The sequence below is a fragment of the Anopheles coluzzii genome, chromosome 3, assembly GCF_943734685.1.
Source record: "Anopheles coluzzii chromosome 3, AcolN3, whole genome shotgun sequence".
Taxonomy (NCBI): Eukaryota; Metazoa; Arthropoda; class Insecta; order Diptera; family Culicidae; genus Anopheles; species Anopheles coluzzii.
Genome location: NC_064671.1, coordinates 43,587,378 through 43,611,719, shown reverse-complemented (window position 1 = coordinate 43,611,719; position 24,342 = coordinate 43,587,378). Strand labels below are relative to the sequence as shown.

Sequence of the window (24,342 nt, the reverse complement as noted above, 5' to 3'; positions counted from 1 at the left end):
GGTTACGCCTCTAGCCACTGAAGCTCGAGCTGAAAGCGCATGTGTTTGGCGCGCAAAAACGAATGCAATACACACGAGATAGCGATATCGTGACGCTTTAAATTAGCTTCAATTTTTATGTTTATTTTAATGCCCCACTATCGCTGCCGTTTGATAGCCCGGTAGAGAAAGCTCGCTCTATGCCTGCCTATCATCCTCAAATCTCGGTGCCAATTTGTAGACAACACAACGACTGGGTGTGATTGGCTTCCCAGATTGTGTTCGGAGCTGAAATCGACAGGCGATACCACCAGGCGTTCTGTTAGCGGGGCAATTATCGTTGAAATGAATATTTATGTTGCAAACAGTGTTTGAAGTTTCGGTGATGCAATAAAGAGAATTGCAAGCCTTTTGGTGGAATGGATTAATGATATTCAAGCTTTTGTGTAGTTGATTATGGCAGTGCTTTGCTGATCTAATTAAACAGTTGTGGTTTTAATAGTTTGATTAGCCTATAGATTGTACGAGGAAACTTCTGGGATTGATTTCCGAATTGTTTAATTGTAGCCTATAAAAGATAAGCATTAAAAAACATAGCACAACCTTACAAGAGTACTCATTGTTTGCTGTATTGAGTCTAGTTTTTCAATCAATAAACAGGGACATTCAACGGGGCTTCAAAATTAAGCAATAGTAATTTAATTTTTATTAAGTTGCAAAAATTGGTCAAAAACACCTGAATTAAAGATTTGTTCAGTGCATGAGAGGAGGTGAACGTACGATATTAAAAAAAATAAATCGTATTTCACAAAATATTAATGACAAATGCTCTTTTGTACATCAAATTTATTAACGTGGTTATGGCTCAAATCATTACACTAGATTACGTACAATAAAAAAACATCATAATTAAGGTCCGAGCAACTCAAAGCTTAGAATGATAAGGAACGATATAAAATGAAGTATTTTATCGTGGAAAACAATTCAAAACATAAATTTTTAATTCAAAACATAAAACATAAACATTAAATGATGTTTAATGTTCCATACTTTTGCTTCTGATTCTCGTTCACTTCAAATCAATCACTGATTGGAACTTAAGTTAAGAGGTCATCAGAAACCAAACTACATCGATAACAATATAAAAATTCCAATGTTAAGAGGTTTATATTAAAAATTTTTTACATACATACGACAAAAAATGGCAACTGAAATTAGAATTTAAATGTCATAATGTGGAAATGTCCAAGCAATTCCATGAAAGTAAAACAAAAAATATATATTGCATATTTATGAATGAAATCATTCTATCAATTAAAATGGAATTGTATTTAAACTTAAATTTAAAATTTATTATAATTATAGGTTTTTTTTATGAAGAGAGCATTCAATTTTTACCTACCTGATTATAAACTGCTGCCTTTTTTCGCCCGTCTCAGCTGTCGTTTTATTCTGACAAAGGTGTTTCTAGTGCTTGATTTTATGTACAAATTTACGAACTTAGTTTCACACACTTTCCAAACATTCCGTACACACACTCACACACTCACCGCACGTTTTCAATTACACACTCAAACAATAGAATATTTCACACCAACAGCGAAATGCATCGACAGCCGGTTGGAGAATTTACACTCTTTCTAACACACACTTGAAACACTGGCGCAAACACACTTTTTACTTTTAATTTAATTTTACCACTACATATACCAATTACATAAATTTACATAGATCGGATGCACACAGATCTGACCCTCTGAGCTTCGATCAACACTTTTAGCTGAAATTCTTCTATCATACACACAAAACTCACTCGCACACAGTTAGGCTTCGGGGTTTGCCTTCGCTACTACTTTTGCAGTAAATTGCACATAATACACAAACAATTGTGTGTGTTTTTTTAGTTGGGTTTCTGCTGCTGATGATGCTGCTACTGTTATTGCACCTTAACGTGACACACTTACACTTTTAACTGCTGTTTGCGGAGAAGAGAAGGTAAAACAAAAACTATTCAAACTCGAGCTCGATCAAACGCGCACCAAACGGAACTGCTAGAAATGTGTCACGGGAGGGGGACGAGAACCCCACCAACGGAACATGGTACCGCGGAAGGGGGAGCCTTCAAAACGGAAATGGATGTGAGCGGGCAGCGTCGTGTTTGGGGTGACACTTTTGATTATTTGTTCACGCTGCGCTTCGTTAAACGCGTGATTGCTTCTTCTGCCCTTGCTTTCGTTGCGTGTGTTTGTGAGTCGACTTGTTTACATTAATAAACGGGAGATTTGATTTGTGTTGGTCGTCAGCTACACTGCCCTTCCGGAGTTGACTCGTTCAACCGTTCGAGAAAGCTTTATGAAATCATCAGCTGAGCCGCCGTTGTATTGGAACCACATTAGAGAGGCACAAAAAAAAATACACACAGCACTGCTAAGAAACCGGTTTATTTCAGATGCAACGCAGAATTGCAATTGGGCGTAAACAAAACTGCAAGCTGGTTTGCAAAACGCTTTGACAGAGGCTTGTGTAAGCGAAAACGCGTCAGCTGATTTCTGCCGCAGCATCGCACCCCAGCGTGATGAGCGGATGAGAGATTTGCATAGAAAAAGATGTATTAGAATGAGCATGATAAGCAGCCAGGCAGGAGCGGGCTGAATTACGCATGAATGGCATTGCGTAAAGCTTTGTGCCGAAATTCCGCATCCACGCACTAACCCATGCCGCCCCAAAAACGTCCTTCGGTGTCGTGTGAGAATGGAACCATTATACGAGGAGAAGGCAATCTCTCACGGGCACACCACTCAGCAGCACAAGATAATATGGATGAGGCGATGGTGCCGTGTTCCTCTCTCCCGAAAGTCCTCGAGAGCACATCATTGCAATATTTCGTCCCCAAAAACAAAACGAAAAGGGTCCTTGTGCTGGCAGCTACACATCCAACATGCCCACTTTGCCCCATACAATGCCGCACTAACGCACTTGGTGTGTGTGTGTGACCGCCACCAACACTGCAACGATTGCGAGCAGCATCCGCACCCGGCAGGAGGTGACAAAAATTCAATGAAATCAATGAAAAACAGAGCCGCCAGGCGGTTCTTCCCGGCCCGGAACGTCACATGCGCACGGCGTCCTCCGCTCTTTCGACTGGCGTAACGCGCGTACGTGCTGCTGCGTACCCTGGGCGAGAGCACGGGAGAGGAAAATGCGATCTGTGTGCGTGTCTTGTTGTTGTTGTTGCCGTTGGTCCACCCTAGCAGCAGAAGCCGAAATCACCCTTAGCGGATTCGGTCTTCCCTTTTTTGGGGGAAGCCACTGCGGGGGCCACGCATGGATTGGAGAACGCGGAACGAGAGTGCCGCGACAGGAAGCGTCCATTGGTGACGCAGGAAGTTGGCGGGGATTTTAGCTAAAAAAGGGACAGGAAACAGGGCCCTGTGGCTCTTAAAGAGGAAATGCTGATACGCCCTTTGCTTGCGTAGCGATATTTTCTGGAAATAAAGGAAGACGGCTTCAAGTTGGAAAGGGAAATTCAAGCGAGGGGAAGAGTTGCTGGAATTCCTGTGCGATGTTTGGAGAGCAGTTCAATAAATACTTTGAAATGCGCCTAATTCAAACTCAGCAGCACACGGTACTGATTTTGGGCTCTAAATTTGAAGGAAATATTAGCATCTGATAAGAGCGCGTTAACGCAGGAAGAATCTCTGTCTGCAGGAGAGCCAAACCAAACAAAAATAATCTTCCATCATATCATTGAGAGAATTTTGCACAAAATAGTAGTACGGAGGGAAGCGTTCGCACGAAGATCAACAACACAAGCACGCACGCACACAGGCAGACAGAGCCCCCTCACGATAGCGTACACTGCACACTATCCGCGTGCTCTCTCTCTCTCTCGCTCTTTCTGTTTCTCTCTCTGTCACCACGGTAGCAGCTTCCGTGTGCTCAGGGTCACCGGTGAGTTTGATGACGGCTTTTTTGCGTTGCTAACTGGAGCACAGCACGCATGGAGGAGATGGGAACGTGTGTGCGTGCGTGTGTGTGTGTGTATTTTGAAAAATACTAATTTTGACACATCTGTCAAACAAACCCAGTGCTTACTACGATGAAGGAAAGTGTACGGATGAAACGCACACGAGTTTGGGCACAGGAGAACACAAATTGCAAGAACGGCCGTATACAGAAGCCGCACAAATACACACCGCAACTCGGTAAGGTGTGATTGCTACCGATCGTTACATAGGCACTTGTATTTGTTGTTTTGCGGGGAAGACATTCCATGCAAAATCATTGCGTCTGAAGTAACTTGCCTTCTACACAAACCACATTCACAACAATACGGCGTCGTTTTTGCGCATAAAATACATCTCCCAATTTCAAACACACTGCACAAGACGGCAACAGAAGCTTCCACACCCCAAAACACCCAATCTGGTTCCGCTCGTGCAGCGACTCACTCCAACGACGCACACCATTTGTTTGTGCTCACGCCAAGAACGTTTGGTGTACCGCACCGACAATGCCGAGGGAAGGGTATGATTTTGGTGTATTGTTTTAAGACGCGTAAAACACTTCTTCCCTTGCTATACCCACTCTATAAACCGGGCACAATAGAACCGAAGCACAGTTGGCAGATGCAGTACGGCCGCAATAACAGCACTCTGATAGACGGACACGCGTGCACCACCTTCACGACCGAGCTCACTGTTCAAACTGAGAGCAGCGGCAAGTCAGCTGCTGTCTCTGCTGTGAGGCAGTTCGAGATGCAACTAGCCCGTGAGAGGCGCTCTCTTTTTGGCTGGCTCTCGCCAATTGGCGGACTTCTCTCTCAATACCAATTTCTGGAGAAATTACAGGGTTAGTTGCTTCAACTAGCGAAGTGAATGTTTAGGACGCGTTTACTAACACACGCATTTATTTTATCGCATATAGTCTTTCCTCAGTATCATGCGTTCCGGAGACATTCGTGTATCTCAGAATTTTACGTATGTTGAATATCACGTTTTTCGGCCAGAATATTGTTGATAAATGGTTATTTTGAATTAAATTTAGTAATCTTAGGGACTAAATTACATAGTTAATACAAATCGTATAGAAGATTCGATTATTTCTGTTGTTTTAGCTATTTCAAACTTTCAACAATAATTTTTTTGTTTTTGCTTTTTATTATTGTTGGCAAATTTATGCTGATTTGACTTATGAGCTGTCAAAAATGAGAATTCGTCTAACTCGGGGAAAGACTGTACCAAGTATCAAAAATAAAACCTCGGAGACTAGCATACCAAATATAAAACCAAATGAATGAAATTGACATTTTCATTCGATAAGCTCCAAAATTTATTTTTGCAATGTTGCATTGTTATTAGGCAAGCGTTTTGATTTTTTCCGTTTACATGAAACTTCTAACATTTTTATCTATTTTTTTAAACCACTAATAAGGAGAAGTAAATACATATGAAATTTTGTGGCAGTAGGCTGATAAGTTGTAGAAGTTAAAATACTTTTGTATCCACCTTTGTAGATATCCAGAATGTTATCTAATATTGACAAATATTACAAATACAAATATCTCATACAAATATTTAAAGAATACTTCTACTTCTCTCATATTCCTTTGTGGATTTTTAAATGTTTTTGCTATGTTTTTAAGTCATTTTTTTAAAATAATTGTATTTTTGTTTAAGAATTACCATATTTTAATAGTCTACTTCGTATTTATCATACTTTTCGTAAATCACCTTTCAATCAAAAACATACAGTGCGATTTGCTAAACCCCGTCCCGATTTCTGAGGAAAATAATGCAGTTAGAAAGTGTTTCTATAATGAAATTAAAAATAAGATATTTTTAAACATTCATTTGTTTATTGATTGAATGTAAGATGGTAATTTCACTTCAGATAATACAATCCAAAATATTCATGTCAAAGAACTTAAGTTGGTTAACCGAACTGGCTTATCCAGAATCCTCCCATGACCACAGGAATGTCGCTACTTGTATGAAAGGACGAACATCTTATTCAAATTTCACTCATCAAACCCTTTATTTTTCCATGGTTTTGGATATCAAGAGAGGTATAAACACAGCCAAGAGAGCAAATCAAGAAGATATCTGCTCTGCTCAGGAACATTTACAAATTCTGACTGCCTCGCAGTTAAGTTACAGCTGACCTAACATCTATCAGCGCTCTCGCAGATTCTATGTAGATTAGTCAACGGGGCTAATGTACCGATAAAGAAACGTTTTCCGTCCACAGAGAAGCAGCTTCCGTATCAGTAAGAAATTCACGAAAATGTATGATAACACTTTAAAATAAACCTGTTGAAAAATAAAATGCTTAATACAGAAAAGAGTTTGCAATGATACATTAAATTATCTACAAACCTTATTTTAAACAGAACATCTTCAAGAATTATTTTAAACCCTCCCCTAAAAAAACTACAACTTCATTGAATGTTTAGTATAGATCCTAATGTTGTTCTAACAACATCATGCTCTCATCATCATGCTTATGAAGTAGTGCTAAGTGACTTTGCCCAAAATAATAATAGAAACAGGCAACAATAGTGCTAGACAGATTGATTTGCCGTAATTCATACCGAGAGCATGTCTATTACAACGCGTGCTACGCATCATGTTATAATGTTGCCTGCCACGCTTAAGGTGAGTGTGAAATGGGACGCCTAGGGATCGGGTCACGCGATCGCATCTCGATCATAATGCCGGTGTGTTGGATGTTGCCTGTAATTGTAGATGAAATGTTTCTATTAACAATAATTGCATGTTTTGTTGCAACGCAATAATATGTTCAGCGATGGTAAGGGTCGGTACGCAATGGTAAGAGCAGATAGGGAGAAATATTTCATTAAAGTGATGAAACAACCCATGGCTGCTATTAGTAATGTTTATACCTTACAAACATACTTGAAAGTAGAAATATCTGTTATAACCACAACAAGGTACTCCGAAGACATCCTTTGTGCACGAGCAATCCGTTCAATCATTAAGTCGTTCTGTTTCAAAAACTCTGCTGTCAAGGGGTTGTTTCCGGGTCTTCCCGGTTTTTTTCCGGACCGTCAATTGATTGACACCACCGAAGAACCAATACTGATTTACTTATCATACCGGCCGGTAAGCAGATCGGGCGGGAAACACTGAAAAGAGCACGGCAGTCACCGTGCACTGACTGCAGTTTTCCGGCTGTCAAGATGACATCGACCGATGCGTTCGTGTGATAAGCGGCTGCTGTTGTGCTTCTGGCGTGGTCATCTCTTGGCCGTGCGACGAACTCGCCTTTAGGAACACACCCGCCGGCGGAGGCAAGCATGTATCATTGCGAAATGCGCGAGCTACTCCGCCGTGTCTCGAGTGGCGTACTCGCATGCCGCTAGAATCGGGAAGGTAGAGTGGTGTAGGGCGCGGCGACGTCGACAGCCACCCATTTTCCGTTTTTCCCCGTCGAGTGGCAATGTTTTGTCTTCTACATACGTGATGGGAAGGGCGAGACGGTGAGCTGGTATGGGGTTAAGATATGTCTCTTCTGTTACACAAAAGCATGGCGAGAGTAGAGCACGGTGACGGTACCGAAGTTTTCCACGCTCGTTGGCCAAGTTCGAGCACAAGCCGCTTACAAATTGGTTCTCAACTCATTAGCCCGTACAAGTAAGGCTCATATGAGTGTGAGTGTGTTGGTATGGCTGTGTGTGTGTGTGTGCGTGTGTTTGTCACGCGGGACAAACGACTCCAAGAAACTGCATCCCAATTTTAGCGGCACGTCTGCAGCGCTGCAAACCCCCATAATGGCTGCAATGTCGATGCAACCAGAAGGGGATGGGGATTGTGCGACAAGGGGAGGGTTGGCATGTTTCGTTTCATCATAAAATATGCTCACCAGCAGTGAAGCAATTAACGATTCCAGCAACATGAACTCGTATTATGCCATGTCTGCAGTTGTGCATCTCGGCTACTCGGGCCACTCGGATGCACTGTGGAAAATTGTGGAAATGTGGTTTCTGTCAGCTCTGGTGTCATCGCGTTGGGAGCGCTCAATTGTGGTTGCATTTTAATCGGATTGGACTCCCCATTTCATTGTTGTTCCGTCTTCATCTTTAATAATCGCTACCCAAGATGCATACGCCATCGGTTGATGCACTTTTCGAACGCTCAACGGTTGCCAGTTTTTACCGTTGATCGCTTCAGACAGAAGCGTTCAAGTTCACAGCCTACATTCAAGAGCAGCCCTATTGAAGTAAATCACCGTCCGATTTTCACTCTTTCATTGAAGTATAACCTTTTTTTTCTATTAGTTTTCTTTTTTTTCGGATTTTCCCCCAATCTGTCGTACCATTTCTTGTCGTGTATTGCAGCTTCGCACCTTCTGTTCGTCGAAATAGCAATTTAAAACAGTGGCATTACACAACCACAATCGACCGCAGATGCTGTGAGCATGCCGGGCGTTTGGAAATGAGGATGAACACTTGCTAAAGAGGAGGAGGAAGAGGAGGGAAATCTTTATTGACGACTTTTTCTCTTAATTTTCTAACACGAATCGGACAGTGAGTTAATTTTCCAAATTAAAAGCCCGTTCACGATTGAAAAAAAACAACAATAACAACCACCACTTGGAAGACTCGTTGTTGAATAATTTCACTTTCACGTGGTGAGCCAACCGGGTGCTTGATTTGATTTTACGACCCGCACCGGTGGTGCGGTGGTTTACTGCAGTTAGGCACCCGGACCGGAAGCAAAGCTCCCAGCAAGCAATGAGACACACAGGGAACCTGGCTCATGCGGCGTACCATCTTCTGTCGAATGTGTGATTAGTTAACGCATCTGCAGCTATTTGTAAAGAGGGTTCCTTTTTTTCTTTATGCACATAGAGGAAGTGTATGCCAAATTTTACCATTGTGTACTGTTTTCGACGTTTTCCCTCGTTTTGTATACAATCGTTTGAACAAATGTGGCTTAATGTGGCAAATGTGTTGCTGGATTAGGAGGTTTGTCATCTGGAAGCACACCTTTAAATGGGGAATTTAAAATGAGCCAAAACTAATTGGACGGAGCTGAGCAACTGTTGCTACTGGTTGATGGATCATTAACGCGAAAGAAAGTTTGAATAAACTGAAAATCGATTGAAAGGTGTTTCGTTGATTGTGTTGAATTACAACAATAGCTTAATTTTGTAACATTTGCTTGGTGCTATGACATGAGTTAATTATTTTATTGAATATTTAAGAACTGTTAGACGTACACATTAGCACGCAGCAGTTAGTAAACTGTGGAAAGATGTCGCATGAAAGGAAGGTTACAGATAAACGTCAAAGAGTCAAATGCAGACTATACAAATACAAAATCAGTTACAAATCAAATTACATTTTTTAACTTAAAACAAAATCATATATATTAATCCTATAGATAAATATCTACCAAAACATCCTATTGATAATAATCAAGCCGCGAAAAAGTTTAATTGCTATCTCCCCAATCATTGTAAAACGCACGGTACTGTTTAAAATAAATACAGAATAAAAGAAATTATTAACTTACTATTTATTATCTCTGGCATGATATTTGCCAAATTGAAAAAAAAGGAAATTAAATCACTACTTGAGTCGTGCGCATCCTTGTGGATCTAATTTGACTACTACGGATCCATAAGCTCTACAATTTGTATTGTTCATATTGTTTGATGTTTTACTATGTGAATAGTTGCTAAGATTATTAATCACACAAAAGGCATATTAAAGGCAATAAAAGCAATCAGAATTCTTGTAATCTGTGGCTTAAACATTCCGACACCAAAAATTTAGATATACAGACACTCGGAGGATTAGAAAGATAAACACAGAAGTTTTTGAATTTTTTACCTCTACTTTTCCTTACTAGTTTTTTATTTGATTTATGTTTAACCTCTGAGAAAACGGAAAAAGCATTGTAATCTGCGAGGAATAGAATATTGGTGAAAATAGTAGCGCAGTTACTTGAACGACGTTGATGAACTACCTCACGAAACCCATTTACTGCATTCTATAATTTATTGAAAGTGGTGCTTATTGACCCTTAATTCACGGAGCGAACCGTCGTCGCATATGACCATTATATTTTATCCAAGCACCAGAAAACGAAAAGCAATTGGTAATGATAACAATTGATAAACCTCTTTAATTTCCTATGTTTGTCAATAAATGTTCAGCCCCTTCATAGAATCCATCTTTTCCAAATCAGATCGATCCCACATCGAACGTTAGAAAAGAATGTTGTCGTCTTTATCTACCTTCTCGGACATGTAATTCTAATCTGCTATTTCAATAAATATGATCACATACGTAAGTATCACAATAACAAGCTGTAAAAAGAGATCACATTGTTTAAGCTTTACTTGAACATTTCAAACAAAACTCGACCCAATACTTACCGTTCGGATTAACGTGTAGTCATAGTCAAATATGTCTTTCGCGGTCAGCTTAATCCGATTGCGCAGCAACTGATGCAAAAAGTAAAACCTTAGCTTCACCATCTCAGCATCCAGCCCGAAGTTCATATCGAGAACCGTCCCTTGCACCGCATCCATTTCAAGTTGATGTTTTTTGGCCGCGTGCATCAAAAAGCCTATGATAACAGGCGTCGGAACGAAACAGAAGATTTGCACTAAAGCAGGATAAAGTTTTAGACTTGTGCTACTGAGATTGAGATAAATGCCAATTGTCTCCTTCCTTACACTCTACTCCCCTCTGCTGCTTCTGCCACATCGCATACACCCAGTACAGATCGAACGCCATCTGTGCGAAGCTGGAGGCAATGTTGCACGCTTGCGAAAACCCAAACAGCTCGTTGATGCCCTCGTTTATCTGCCACAGCTCGCCGTACAGTGCGCGGTACTCTTCCAAGCGCTCCCGTTCGCCCGTTTGATGCAATGCGACCAATTTGCGCTGTAACTGGCGCAGATTGGAGGCCATCAGACTGATGTGCAGCAGATGAAACACGTGCCTAACGTGGCTGAACGTGTACGGGTAGAAGTTATGCAGCCAAAACCAATGCCATTGCGTACCGGGCGTAAGCTGGTTGTATATTGTAAACTCGACCAGAGCGCACACGGCTACTATCGTCAGAATGGCGAAAAAGTAACGTAACAGCACACGTGCTAGCTCGTCTCTTCCAATCAGCCCAAGAATGGTACCATTTCTGGTGGCGAGAGCACGATAGCGCATCCAAATCGAGCGATGCGTTTCAACCTCAAACCAGGAGTCGGCCACGGTTACGAAAATCGTCAGCAATCCGATGACGTATTTGAAGTAGTTGTTCATTGCGTCGGTTAGCATCAGACCACCGAAGAGGTAGTTGTAGTGACGTTTGGCCAGTATACCGCTGATCACTGCGCTGGCTAGATGCAAGATACTCCAGACCGAGGATGACCAACGGTGCTCTCCAATAGCAAGACCATCGGCGTGGTGTAGTATAAGCGGAAAGTTGAAAAATCCAAACAATTGAAACAGTAACAGAAGCCAAGAGAATACTCCAAAAGTAACCAGGATGAATAGCTTCCTCACGGATGCCATCGTGTACTAAAAAACAAGACTAGCACAAATCATCCTAGAAACGATCCTGATGGGCAATGCAGTAAGGGAAATGAAATATTCATTGTTGACAAATTTACCACAACCATGCAAATTTCTCATCAACACTCTTCCGACGTACATTATATTGTTTCACGAGAACGTTCTTCGCCCAGTACGTTCACAATGAACCTCGTGCTACCATTGCTCCCCAACGGGCAGCAGCTACTCTCTGTAGCATTCGGTATCTTTAAGTGCTTCGGTTTCATACCATACCCGTTCGATTGCTGCACGTTCACGCTGACACCTTCCAGCAACGTACGATCGCTGTTACATCTGCCCATATTACAAGTTTCATTCTACCTAACTCTCTTTTGCATCATAATGTCGAATCGAGTGAACTTCTTTTTCACTGGCTTGCAGATCCTCAGCCTAAACGATATCATCAAGTATGGAACGCTAACGTTGTCCGTGTTTGCGATCTTCATAGATACCGTCCTGCAGCGAAACACACATCGGCTTGTGTGGGAAAAGATCGCCCTCATTCGACTCAGTGCACGGAAGGTGTACGTTGAGCGTTTCACACGCCACTACCTGTGGAAGTTTTATGGCTATCTAGCGGTTTGCGCGTTTCTTGAAGCACAAGTACTTTACCTTGCTTGGGATGATCCTTCCGATCTCGCGTACTGGCTGGTGATCATGATTTTGCACGCCTTCCTTCGGCTGCGCCACCTTTTTCACATGTTCTTTATCGACACACTGAAGATACACCTGCAGAAGCTACATCATGATTTGGTGGATGCGGGTGAGTACATGGCGGATCTTGTTGAGCAGCCACAGGATACGGCCGTGTTTCGAGCAATGTATGCACAGTCTGTCGATCGTCTGCTGAGCCTGAAGAGTGTATACGGCCAGCTGTGGGAGCTTAGCGACTGTATCAATCGTAACTTTGGATGGTCTCAGATATGTAACTTTACGGGCAACTTTGTGCAACTGTCGTGCGATCTATACTGGTTGTATATGTCAATGAAGTGGTTTGAGGCTACAGAGTATAAAGGTAATTCATTTTCAATCATTTTAATTATTGTTTTTTCAAACAGTGTTCTTTTGTTAGTAGTAATCGTGATTACGCTGCTACCATCGACGTCTATCATTGTGCTGCTACTTAGCTCTGCCGAGTCTTGCCTTGGCGTGGTAGGTACATACTCTCCTTGACGAACGATCGTGAATGATCTAACAACCGATGTTTACAGGCTGCCTCATTACAGTCTGCACTGTTGGATATTCCGATGGGAAACGATTCTACGTTTCGAAAGATCATTTATCGTTTTGGCTTACAGATTGCACAGCAACGGATTCGTTTAACAGCACACGGACTGTTTGAGATCAATTATTCACTGTTAAAAATGGTAAAATTTAATGCAAAAGCAAAGTTTTCTCTCGTAATCACCTGAAGCTGTCATGTTTTCCTTTTCCTTTCCAGTTTGGCACAGGAATAACCACGTACATGATTATTTTTATAACGTTCTCAAAGGATATTAAACTGGAAGATATCGACGATGAATAGCTATAGACGCAGCACGCGATGTAATTAAACAAGCTGCTTCTATTAAGGCAAATTAAGCCACATCCATCACCGCTATCAGAGAATCATTTTTGTGGATATTATCACCAACCTGTCAGTTGGATGGCTTAATGAAACCTTATTTGCTGTGCAAACTCGCCATTGTATCCTGTGCTCCTGCATGCGGCGTATAACATGGAATGTTTCTCCAAAGTGATCGTGCTCTACCAAATTCTGGCACTGCAATGGTTCAGTCCTAAGCGGCACCGAACCTTCGACTGTGAATCGCTGTTTTTCATTACGCTAAACTTTTGCATTATTACGGGGCTCTTCTGTTGGATCTATCAGCACCAATCGTTGGTGATTTATTCCGACAACGCGCTAGGATATGTGGTAGATTTTTTCAAATTTCTGCTCATGGTTTTCACCTACTATTCACTTTTGCTCGAGAGTGGCTACCAGCGCGGCGTGCTGTATAAAGTTTGGGACGAGCTGGAACGACTGCGCAACATTTTCCCGAGCGCGAAGTGGGCTCTACTGCCCCAGGCACACCTGCGTACGGTTGCACTGTTTGTCGTGTATATGTCCTGGTGGGAGCTTACGTATGCGTACTGGATAACAAAGTCAGCTCGCAGTTCCAACTTTACCATCTTGTTCTGGGTGCTGTTTCTGTTGCTACATCTGCGACAGCTACAAATCCTGCTCTATACCAATGTGTTGGGCTTTTGTCTGATGGCAATAAACAGTGAGCTAGCATGGACGATCGAGCTAAGCAATGGGGCCAGCCGGTACGGGGGTCGTCGAAGTGATGGACAAATTTGTGGCTATTTGCGCAAGCTAATGGAAGGATTTGCACGAGTCGAGCGGTTGCTCGAGTTACTTAACCAAGCGTTCGGCTACTCATTGGCCATTATAAAGCTGATCAATAACATCTACATACTAACGGACACGTACTGGATTGTTCATGGGTTTATGAGCGGCAAAGTGTTTGACTCATTGTGTAGGTAGCGTGCAAAACAAGTTTAAGACAAAACGAATAATTTCTCCGACTGTACGTTGCAGATTTGGAGTGTTGTCTGTCGTCGAAATTCATCTGTTTGATGATCAATCTCCACTCCAACGAGCGCATCTTGTCGGAGTTTCATCGTACGCGGGTGCTACTACACTGCGTTCACCTTCGGTGGCAGTTACGGTGCGATCAGGGCTGGCAGATGGTACAACACTTTCTGCTAAAACTAGAATCCACTCAACCGTTTGCGATGACGGCATTAAGTATGTACCGGTTGGACTATGGCACTTTAATGCAGGTGGGTGAACATGAAGTAGCTCTTTCAAACAGTTAAGTTACTAATGCTGTGTATTTCTAGATAGCTTTCAACGTAACTACATCGATTTCACTCTTCATTCAGGCGTCACAGTAGTTGTACTATTAGCAAGAGTCGAATTGCTTGCAGTGGTTGCGTCTGTTGGCGTATCCTCCTTGGGCATGAATTGTATGAAAATTACCATGTACGTTGTAATAGCGGCTGCGATCTAGGTATTAAAAATAGTAACAACATATAAGTTATTGTTTGATTGTTACACTAAAGCAACGACGTCTACTAAACCTCCTTCAGCAGCACAAAATCCATATCGAAGAAACCACCAAGTGAAAAGGACATTGGAGTGTGTTGAAGCAGGAGCGAAAAGTTTTCTAACTGCAAAAAAATAATATGAGTCAATCAGAAAGAAAACAACAAAAAAACAAATAGAAAAGTACAAATGGAGCCCCTTGTCAGAAATGCACCATCAGTAAGCCTCGTCTAAGTCATACGCTCTGTATTCTTCATTCGTCATTTTTTGTAGCAAAGCTACTCCATTTGCTCTGTTACTTATTTATCGACTGATTAGATCTGAAAGCACACAGCACACGCTCCATCATATTGCAACGTGACACCGTGTCACCGTAACAATGACCGACACAAGGGAGTACGGGACCGAATACGAACCATTTTCGCGAGCAAATCTGCCTCATCACCGTGCAGCCGTTTGTACAGCAACTGTCCCATCTGGCCAACCTGCAAAACGGATGCAAAACACACGCGATTGGAAGCGACTGTCTAACTGGATGACCTGGCCAGGTGCTTACCTGGTTCTTGCAGTTTTCACACGCCGCCAGCACAACACCGAGCGCGGTAAAGGTGGCCACGATGCTGAGGATGTACGCTGCAACCAAAGACGTGAGAAGAGGTTTATGTTCTGTTCTATCTGCCTTGCCCCTTTTTTCGGCTTTCTTTGTTCTATCGCTCATAAAAATTTTACACTTTAGCATTTTTTTTGCTTTAACCGCTAGCGCCAACAGGATGAAAGGGTGAAAATTTATGATGGTACAAAAATCAATAGCCTTCCGTTTGGCCTCCCAGTGCAACCGAAGGGGGAAATGTATTTTTAGCCAGCAAAAGGTGCAATAGGTCAGCAAGGGGGTGGTTGGTGAGCCAGGTGGGTTGGGCCACTTACCGAAAATATCGTCGAGCTGATTGAGATAAAGCAGCGCGTACAGCGAGTACAGGTCGCACGTGCACTGGATAAAGTTCTGGAGCAGATTGGCCAGCTGCGAGTAGACGCAGCACCCGTTCAGGTCCTTCGAGGCGTGCCAGAGCGTTAGGTACGTGCCTTTCGCCACAAACATTCGCCGAAGAGGCACACGATCCACCTGGGAGGTGGCACCGATGCTGACCGGGGATTTCATCGTCGAAAGTCCCGTCCACGAGTCCACGATGACAGCCGGTCGGGAAGGGCCGTTCATCTTCCAGCGGATCAAAGATGTTTGGGCGTTTGGGGGAACAGCAGTCGCCTCGGTCGGTTTGGGCCGCCCGGGGGATACCCCATCGGTGACGAGAGACTCCAGCTGTTCCCGCAGGATGTCGAACCGGGCGGTTAGGCGGTCAATGTGGTATGCGTGGTGAAGGTGCTTCAATCGAATGATAACCAGCGATGGTACGGTGAGGCACCAGAGCGCTAGCTGAACGGGGTCCGAGTAAACCAGTGCCAGAATTCCCAGTTCGATCGCGCAGCAGAACGCACAGAAGAGAAGCAGTTTGTTGCGGAAGTGAGTCCGAGCACGGGCCAATCTCGAAGCAGCCCTATCCGTCAAATGTCCCAGTGCGCCATCGACCGATGCTACGCGTACGTCTAGGGCACGGTAAACGCCACGTGCTATTAGCGCCTCCAGTAGCACCACCAAATGCGTCACGATGGTGATGGAAGTCTTGATGAAGGGAATAAAGTTAATGCCGGTACCGGTGCGTGCATCGGCAAACAACCATCTGCGCTCGATGATACAGAACGTTAGCACACCCACGTACAGGATGCAGTTACCGATGCACCACAAAAGCGCCAGTGAGGAGCCAAGAGGGGCATCCGTGCTGGCGTATGTCTGCAGCGCACACAGTTGAAATATAAGTGTCACAAGCATCTTTTCGAACAGAGTGCAGAGTGACGGCACGACAGAAACGGACTGATCGTAATGACTGTTTCCCCTACGCAAAGGACTGAGATTTCTTTCGAACCATTCGCGTGTATCGATGCGCCCTGATGAACGTGAGAAAATCATCAGCCGGGAATTTCACGTTGACGGAGATTGATGATGTGGAAAGTTTTGAGATCGTAACTGGGGCGATTTTCTGCCCCGATGACAGTGGGTCATTTTGAAGCATTGTTTCGCCATTGGTGGGTGGATGAGTGGCAGGCGCTAATTAAGAGGTGATAGGTTTATCTAATAACAATTAGGAAGTATTTCGCTTGGATTGGAACACAGCAACGTGGAAAGAATGCGACCAAAGATTAATACATGAAGAGCGAAGATTAATGCATGGAGGGTAAATATTGATCGAGTATAGATTTTTCACCCAGTTTGCCGTACAATGGCATAATTATTCATCCTTTTTTATTACATGTTACATGGATCATAGAGCGGATTGAGTGACTGCACTTTTACACGCACTTTTTACACGATTCGAGCAATTCTGAAGAGGAAATATTATGAAGTAAAAAAAACTAATCAGTCACACCGAGTTTATACATGTCATTATAATTACTATATCACCAAAATTAGGTTTTGCTGGAAATGTGTGCAATTATATGAATGGCGATAGGTTAATGGGTACGAAAACAGCATACGTTGTTAAAAAAAATTTATTTTTTCTTTATAACTCTATCAAAAATAGTTGCACATATTTCTGGAAAATATAAAAAAGCAAGCACATGTGCATTCAATTACTCTAACTTAGGAAAGTGGCGTGATTCAATCAACCTTTATGTAATATTTTTCTATCCTTAATTCTTTTTCAACTGGGTTCATGATGACTGTATTTCATTTCATTCTGTTTATTTCTTGAAAAAATGACACAGCATAAAGCTAATTTATTGAAGATAATTTAGACTAAGACATTTTTTGCAAAGTACAGTCTGTTCCCGAGTTACGCGGTTTATGCGTTCCCGAGGAATCCGCGTAACTCGAATATCCGCGTAAGTCGAATTTCACGTTTTTTGACTAAAATACTATCAATCACTCGGATTTTTTTATTTTATTTAGTACTTTTATATACTTTATCATTTATTTAATATATTTTGTGTAGAAAATTCTAATATTTCAGGCTTTTAAACGGTTTCAATTTGTTAGCAAAAAGGCAATTTCTACCGAACTTGAAGAAAATTGTACGGATTTGACATTTAATCTGTCAAATTTCAAAAACCGCGTATCTCCGAATCCGCGTAAGTCGAGAACCGTGTAACTCGGGAACAGACTGTATTACAGACCAAAGAATTCTTCCAAATTCATCTGAAAGCAAACGATTTCAAAGGAATTTGGTGTGTACAGGCGGTCCCCAAGATACACGGTTAATGGGGACCGAAAACGGCCGGAAAATACCGCGTATCTCGAATTTCCGCGTAAGTCGAATCTCGTGATTTCCTGCTAAAATATCACAAATTTTCGTGTAATTTTGCAATTAGGGGGCGGTTTTAGTCACTTTATGAATTATTTGATATGATTCTGACTGAATATAACTGTTTTAAACCTTTTGAAATAGTTTTTAACATTCGATCAAAACGGAAATTATTTGGCAATTTGAAATTGATGTGTCAAATCAGTACAATTTGCTCAAAGAATTGTCAAATTTAGAAAACCGCGTATCTCCGAATCCGCGTATAAGAGGTACCGTGTATCTCGGGGACCGCCTGTATGTAACAATATTATTTTTAACAGGTTGATATGGGTCTTTTCATAGTTGTATAGTAATTATTTGCCAATTTTAGTTACATACAGTCATTTAATTAAATAATCAACCACTTTCCCAAACGCGATCGAATTCGAGAACGATCGTAGCGATTGTCAAAATGACAGGAAATTATGGTTTCCTTGGATGTTTTTTAAACATTTTTCCATATTGTACGCTTAACTGGGCAGGATACTCATCAAATAAATAAATAAATAAATAAAACAACCGTTGTATCTAGGCAACTGCTACTATCATTCCTCTTCGATCGAGTTTGGAAAAGTGACTGAATGTCATTTGAGAACTGCACTAAGCAATGAAAATTAAAATTAAAAACAATTATTAAAAAATATTGTAACAATGCAATGATTTATTTTTGTAATATAATGTAATGTAATGTGATTGAAATTATTAAAAAGAGACACATTTTGGTCATGATTCGTCACTGGTTGAATGTCCCAGAACGAATCAAATATCAAAATGATTGCATAGAATACCTTTAAGGCGAAATCCACAATTCCATAAGCAATAATAAACACGATGTAGTATTATGTTGTGACCAGATTATGCTCTTTGTTGTAATCATTGAACGTGTCGGTTTTGGGGATAAAATTGATGTAAATCACCAAGTACGATGTAATCGATCCAAAGATCTACAACATTACAACAAACGAGAACAATATTTTGTGTAAAATGAAACAAATGAATTTAAATATTTTCCTCAATTTTCTCACCGTCGTTAATGAGGATAAGCGTATATCAAAGAAGTTTGCTGCAGAAAAGTTGATCTGCTCGTTGTCTAATTGTTTAGAAAAGTTCTCTATCTGCAAGAAGACAATTCGTTTTTCAAAAAAATGAGAAATTTGGTTTTAAAGATTCATTACTTACTAACGTGATAGTTGTTTGAGGCAACACACGATTTAGTACACTATGAAGATAATAGAAGGTGATTTCTCCCTGTAAGTAAGAACTCAAATGAGCACGTAGTATAACAAACTCCCTCCAACGTACCTCATCCACACACTTCTGGCAGGTGTTGAAAAGCACAAAAAACATCAACACCGGTGAAATACCACACAGAAACGATTCCACCTTGTAAAGGTTCCCATCGTAGTGGAGACTGGCGTACATCCAATATCCATCGATGGTGGTACATATGAACAGCATCGTTATTACAGCAAACAGTTGCCAGCCGAAACGATCGCTTACCTCACCGGTAAGATCTTTCAGCAGATTTTGCATCGCTTTCAGGTGCACCAATCGGCGATGGATCGCTTCGGGTGAAATGGCCCGCCCGGCAGTGGACGCCGTTTGCTGCAGTTCGTTGTTAAGGACGCGGTACCGATTGCGCAGATATAGAACATGCACCAGAAAGAACGAGTCACCGAGCCGAATCAGGATGAAGAACCAAACCTTCAGTAGCCAGTTTCGGTGCCATACCGGATTGCCTGAGATGCGCGAAATGATAAAGAACTCGCTCATTGCTGGTATCACGTTGAACACGAACATAGTGCTGAAGATGTCATCGGCAAGCTGGTGATTGAATCGCTCCAAACATCCGGGAGCAGCACCGTGCGCTTCAATTGATCCGTCAATCTGATCCATTAGCAGAGCAATCCGCTTCTGGGTGGAACTTTTGAGCAGCGACAGTGTCAGCGTTACCAGCGGAACTGCCAGCGGAATTACGAACTGGATAGCGTCGGCAAAGGTACCGGTAGCGTCGCTAAGAAAGAAGACAGCTTCTGGTTTGATCAGTGAGTAGGATAGAACGATAATTTCTCCGGTGGTGTAAAACGACACGAACACGATGGTTAAGGTGTGCAGTGAGGTCAAGGCCTGTCCATGGAGAGGTACTGGCGTGAAGCCGAGAAGCTGGAACAGAGGATAAATGGAACCAAATCGATGATCGTAAGGCGCGTGGTGGCGTGACATGCTGCTTGCACTGAACTGTTCCATTGTTGTGCATTGTGTCTCCGTTAAAATGAACTCCAAACTACTTTTCGAGAAGGAGTTAAACATTGATTAATGATTTGGTTATAGATAATTCAGTGCACGTGTCATACCGCACAGTTTGTCGTTGTCGGCGCCTTCTGAAAAGCTTCCTAGTTCGTTAGACGGTATTTAATTTTCTCCCGCAAACAGATAGCTGCCAATAGTTTAGTTCTGATTAAAAATTGAATCGGCACACATCACCAAATCCGGTCGCGAAATCCGCTACGAATACCCAGTCCCCGGTCCGGTGGTCTATGTTTGCAGAGTGAATTACATTTTTGGACAGTGCTTCTTGCTCCCTATTTGTGGAAGCTTTTTGGCGGTGCTTTGTCGCCAGCCAGCCAGCAAGGGGTGATGAGTAGGATAAATTAAATCATGAAAATTGCACAACCCATTCGGGATAATTACTTTGCGCGTTCGCCACCCTGGTCGAAAGGGGGGAGGTTCAGAGTTGGCACATATTTACCTAACCTAGATAGAGCGAGGCTCGAGTTTTCAGTTCGAGACATGGAACCGTTCGAACAATGGTACGTACTTTCCGGCTACGTACAATTCCATCAGTGGCTGGGGTTTCAGCCGTATCGATTGGCCAGTGGCAGAGTAAGTCCCTTCGCAGTTCTCACCTTGGCGCAGTTCCTCGGAGTGTTGGTTAATCTGGCGCTCATCATCTACCGGCGACGGTGCATTCTTTATCACTGCGAAGCGATTGGAATGGTGGTGGATTTTATCAAACTGCTCACGATCGGACTGTCAATCCTGGTGATGTATGTGGAGCTTTTCCGTACCAGCGATAATATTTGCGGATGTTGGCGACTGCTGTACAAGGCTCATCAAACGCTCCAACGGTACGGTATGGTTGATCACCGTCGGTTGACTCGTGTCATGCGTTTGTACTGGTGGTTTGTGCTGGGATCGCTGCTGTACTTCGTAGTGAATGAATCGTACCTGTACCTTTGCGCAGAACAGATGCAAACAAAACGGTTCTACGTGTACTTTTTCGCTCTGCAGTATATTTTGAACATCAAACTACAGCAAATCATCTACCCAGCGATCCTGCTGGACTCGTATCTGCGTATGACACGCGCCGCATTGGAGCATCACGTGGGGTTACTTCAATGCTCTGAAAGGCTAGGAAGTATGCGCTACATGGAGTTTCTAGCCGGTAAGCTAAACGCGTTGAAAGCACTGTACAGCGATCTGTTTCAGGCGAGCGTTGCGCTAAATGAAGCTTACGGTAGGACGTACCTTATCATCTACTGCAAGAACTACATTCACATCTTATCCAACTCTTATTGGGTGGTGTTTTGGCTGCTCAACAATCAACGACATCATGCTGCAAGTTAGTATCGACCATAACTGTAATGGGAAGTGTGTGGACTGGTGCGAGCTAACGTGCCTTTCTATTGATAGGGATTATAAGTCGACTTATTTGTCGAATAATATTGCTGGGGGCGACGTTCTACATAAACAGCTGTGCAATGAAATCGGCCCAGAATCTTAGAATTCGAATTCACACGATGGATCTTGGCATTCAAATTAAATGTCAGGCCCTGTTTACCAGAGTAAGTATTTGGAAAATAATGTGCATGTAGAAACGGCATGTTGCTTTTTTACGTTTTAGATTGAAAGCTTCTTACAGCAGACACAGTTCGAAAGCATCCAACTTACAGCAGGTGATTTTTTTGACCTAAACTTTAGCCCTATATTAACGGTAAGATTTTTGTCTCATTCACTTCCACAAAGAAAATTCTTCTTAACAGTTTGTATTGCTTTCTAGATTATCTTTTCAGTTGGAGCATACATTTCAATATTTATCCAGCAAGCAATCAACCAAATAGATGAACTTAAATGTAATGATTATGAAAAACAATGTTAACAGCATTACTTTTCGTAGAAAAACAAACGACAAAAAAACAAACATCATTTAAAAAGGCACGTGTGTTTACAAAATATACCAAAAACCGTTCAGTTCGTTTTTCAAATTTCGAAATGAAATATTTCATTACATTTCACAGCAGTGAAATTATTCGTATCAGCACAGTGGTATGGCTCACGACTTTTCCTCCCTTTATTTTGTAAAACTATTTTACAGCTTGAAGCAAAATTATTTGAATGCAAATAAGATAAAGTGTAAAAACAATAAATTGATAACCTATTTACTTCATTTTTTTTTTCTAAAATAACAGTGTAAAGCAAAGTCAATTTCAGCCAGACGGTAGAATGACAGCAACCGGATAATCCGGGCTAGCAGAATTGCGAACGAATCCAATTGTAAACACGTCTGTGCAAGTGCCGTAAAAGTGTAATCTTTGTATCAATATTCACGAATAGCAATCACACAAGCCACAATGGAGGAAATTTTAAACGATTCCGTTGTGAACGATGAGCTGGAGGTAAGTGGAATGCTTTCCCCTTTTTGAATTTTCTTGTAAATTTTCCATGCAACTTTCTGTGCTCCCTTGCCCTGTAGCATTCGTCAGCACTATTTTCCAGTCCAATTGTGCGTAGAATGAATCACTAATGCGTCTTTGTTTGTATTCTTTGAAATACGACTTTCATATTTATTGTAGAAGTTCGAGAAAAAGTACAACGAAGAGCTCAAAAATGGAGCCGTCTCAACCAACACACAGTTCGAGTACGCATACTGCATGGTACGAAGCGACTTTGCCAGCGATATGAAAACGGTAATGATGCAACAATGATGATTATGATGATGATGCTGATGATGATGATGGTGCATTATGTGTCATAGGCAACACCGGTAATAATTGCTTTCCTTTTTGCATTCTGTTTCAGGGACTTGTCCTACTGGAAGACCTGTTCGTGAAGCATCCGGAAGGACGTCGCGACTATCTGTACTACATGGCAATTGGGCACACAAGGCTAAAGGAGTACTCGGAGGCGCTGAAGCACGCGCAGGCCTTTCTGGAAATTGAACCAAACAATCAGCAGGTGATAGCGCTGGAGGAGCTAATCAAGAAACGCATGGACATCGAGGGACTGAAGGGTGTGGCGAAGGCGACCGGTGCGGCCCTTGTCGTCGGTGGCATTCTGGGGCTGGGGCTCGCACTGCTGAAGAAATGAAAATCACCTCGCTGAGCCCTCCAGCGCGATCGTGTCGGGCTGTCGGGCTTGTGCGTTTCACAACAGAAGTACACAGAGCTTTGGTATTGCAGACCGAACTTTATATAGTGAATGGTTTGTTATTCAATTTCAATTCAATTTGGTAAGGTTTTAGGTAGCGAGTAATGTAGTTTTTAATGCAAACCCATCCACGGTATGTGATGTAGGAGAATTCAATTACACTCAATTGGTTTAATTCAACTTGTTCGGGTGATTGTTTACAGAGTACCGAATAGAAGTTTCAATCTTGCTTCAATTCTTCTTTCATTTATTGAATACGCCAACGTTATTTCATTTACAAGCGTTAACGCGAACCGAATCACTGTTTTCCCCGTACACACTTGTGTCAACAATGAGGCAGCTAACTAATGCCAGTCTTTCAATCTCTCGCTTAAACCTCTTTCTGGAATAGCATAAATGTGTTTGCGTGGCTTATTTCAACTCTTTATTCCGATATGTTTTTAAAATAATTATTTCTTTAGCAACTGGTAGCTTGTTGCCGTACTGTAAAACAAAAACAAACGTCTGTGTATAAATAATAATTCCGGCACAAGCGTCAAAAAGAGAGAGTCTTGAAAATGAATGTATCAAATAGATTGTTTGTTAGTGGTAAGGCTACTATTTGTAATCGGAATGAAGGTACAGTGAGTAGATTTATCTCTAGCACTGTACAAAACTTTGAGAATCAATGTCACAGAGTGTCCTTGAAACAAACAGAAAAAAACACTTCTAATCGATACTGCGTTGATAAGCGTACACACAGCGGGCAAAAGGGTTTACTCCATGTCGCACGATATCTGTAACCGGTTTGATACAACATACCGGATTGATGAAAATGTGTTATTAATAATCGATCCAAATATAGAAATATTTATTTTAATCGC

The 24,342-nt window shown here is 42.0% G+C and overlaps 6 protein-coding genes across 13 annotated transcripts in view; 3 read left to right on the top strand and 3 right to left on the bottom strand.

The window, feature by feature from the left end:
* The window catches only part of LOC120960013 (mucin-5AC), a 171,781-nt gene extending 167,096 nt beyond the window's left edge, over nucleotides 1–4,685 (bottom strand). For 4 of the 6 annotated variants that reach the window (XM_040383868.2, XM_040383873.2, XM_040383874.2 and 1 more), the window contains exons 1-2: nucleotides 4,567–4,685; nucleotides 1,382–1,954 (exon numbers count right to left, since the gene is read on the bottom strand). The gene's annotated coding sequence lies outside the window, so the exon portion shown is untranslated. Of the gene's footprint in view, nucleotides 1–1,381; nucleotides 1,955–4,430; nucleotides 4,511–4,566 lie in introns of those variants that run through there. The other 2 variants (XM_040383870.2, XM_040383871.2) reach the window with 2 other exon arrangements.
* A 6,737-nt stretch (nucleotides 4,686–11,422) lies between these two features.
* On the top strand, nucleotides 11,423–13,119 carry LOC120956046 (putative gustatory receptor 2a). The gene is made up of 2 exons (XM_049609563.1): nucleotides 11,423–12,718; nucleotides 12,778–13,119. Exons 1-2 carry the CDS (start codon nucleotides 11,633–11,635, stop codon nucleotides 12,976–12,978), a joined length of 1,287 nt encoding a protein of 428 aa, XP_049465520.1. The 5' UTR covers nucleotides 11,423–11,632; the 3' UTR covers nucleotides 12,979–13,119.
* LOC120959675 (uncharacterized) lies at nucleotides 13,113–14,096 on the top strand. Its single transcript, XM_049609559.1, has one exon. The coding sequence runs from the start codon at nucleotides 13,284–13,286 to the stop codon at nucleotides 14,094–14,096; it is 813 nt and encodes a 270-aa protein (XP_049465516.1). The 5' UTR covers nucleotides 13,113–13,283.
* A 439-nt stretch (nucleotides 14,097–14,535) lies between these two features.
* Nucleotides 14,536–17,396, bottom strand: LOC125907436 (uncharacterized). Of its 3 annotated transcripts, none has more exons than XM_049609547.1 (3): nucleotides 15,217–17,396; nucleotides 14,696–15,145; nucleotides 14,536–14,621 (listed from the first exon to the last, which is right to left on the bottom strand). In XM_049609547.1, exons 1-2 carry the CDS (start codon nucleotides 16,678–16,680, stop codon nucleotides 15,029–15,031), a joined length of 1,581 nt encoding a protein of 526 aa, XP_049465504.1. In that variant the 5' UTR covers nucleotides 16,681–17,396; the 3' UTR covers nucleotides 14,536–14,621; nucleotides 14,696–15,028. The 3 variants fall into 3 exon arrangements, with proteins under 3 accessions (XP_049465504.1, XP_049465505.1, XP_049465503.1); XM_049609548.1 differs by having other exon boundaries at nucleotides 14,696–15,293; nucleotides 15,585–17,396; XM_049609546.1 differs by having other exon boundaries at nucleotides 14,696–17,396.
* A 1,495-nt stretch (nucleotides 17,397–18,891) lies between these two features.
* On the bottom strand, nucleotides 18,892–20,299 carry LOC125907231 (uncharacterized). The gene is made up of 4 exons (XM_049608308.1): nucleotides 19,355–20,299; nucleotides 19,232–19,300; nucleotides 19,078–19,167; nucleotides 18,892–18,996 (listed from the first exon to the last, which is right to left on the bottom strand). The coding sequence occupies exons 1-4, from the start codon at nucleotides 20,297–20,299 to the stop codon at nucleotides 18,892–18,894; spliced, it is 1,209 nt and encodes a 402-aa protein (XP_049464265.1).
* Nucleotides 20,300–22,596: 2,297 nt separating this feature from the next.
* On the top strand, nucleotides 22,597–24,338 carry LOC120957671 (mitochondrial fission 1 protein). The gene is made up of 3 exons (XM_040379989.2): nucleotides 22,597–22,728; nucleotides 22,906–23,019; nucleotides 23,132–24,338. The coding sequence occupies exons 1-3, from the start codon at nucleotides 22,684–22,686 to the stop codon at nucleotides 23,417–23,419; spliced, it is 447 nt and encodes a 148-aa protein (XP_040235923.1). The 5' UTR covers nucleotides 22,597–22,683; the 3' UTR covers nucleotides 23,420–24,338.
* Nucleotides 24,339–24,342: the final 4 nt, after the last annotated feature.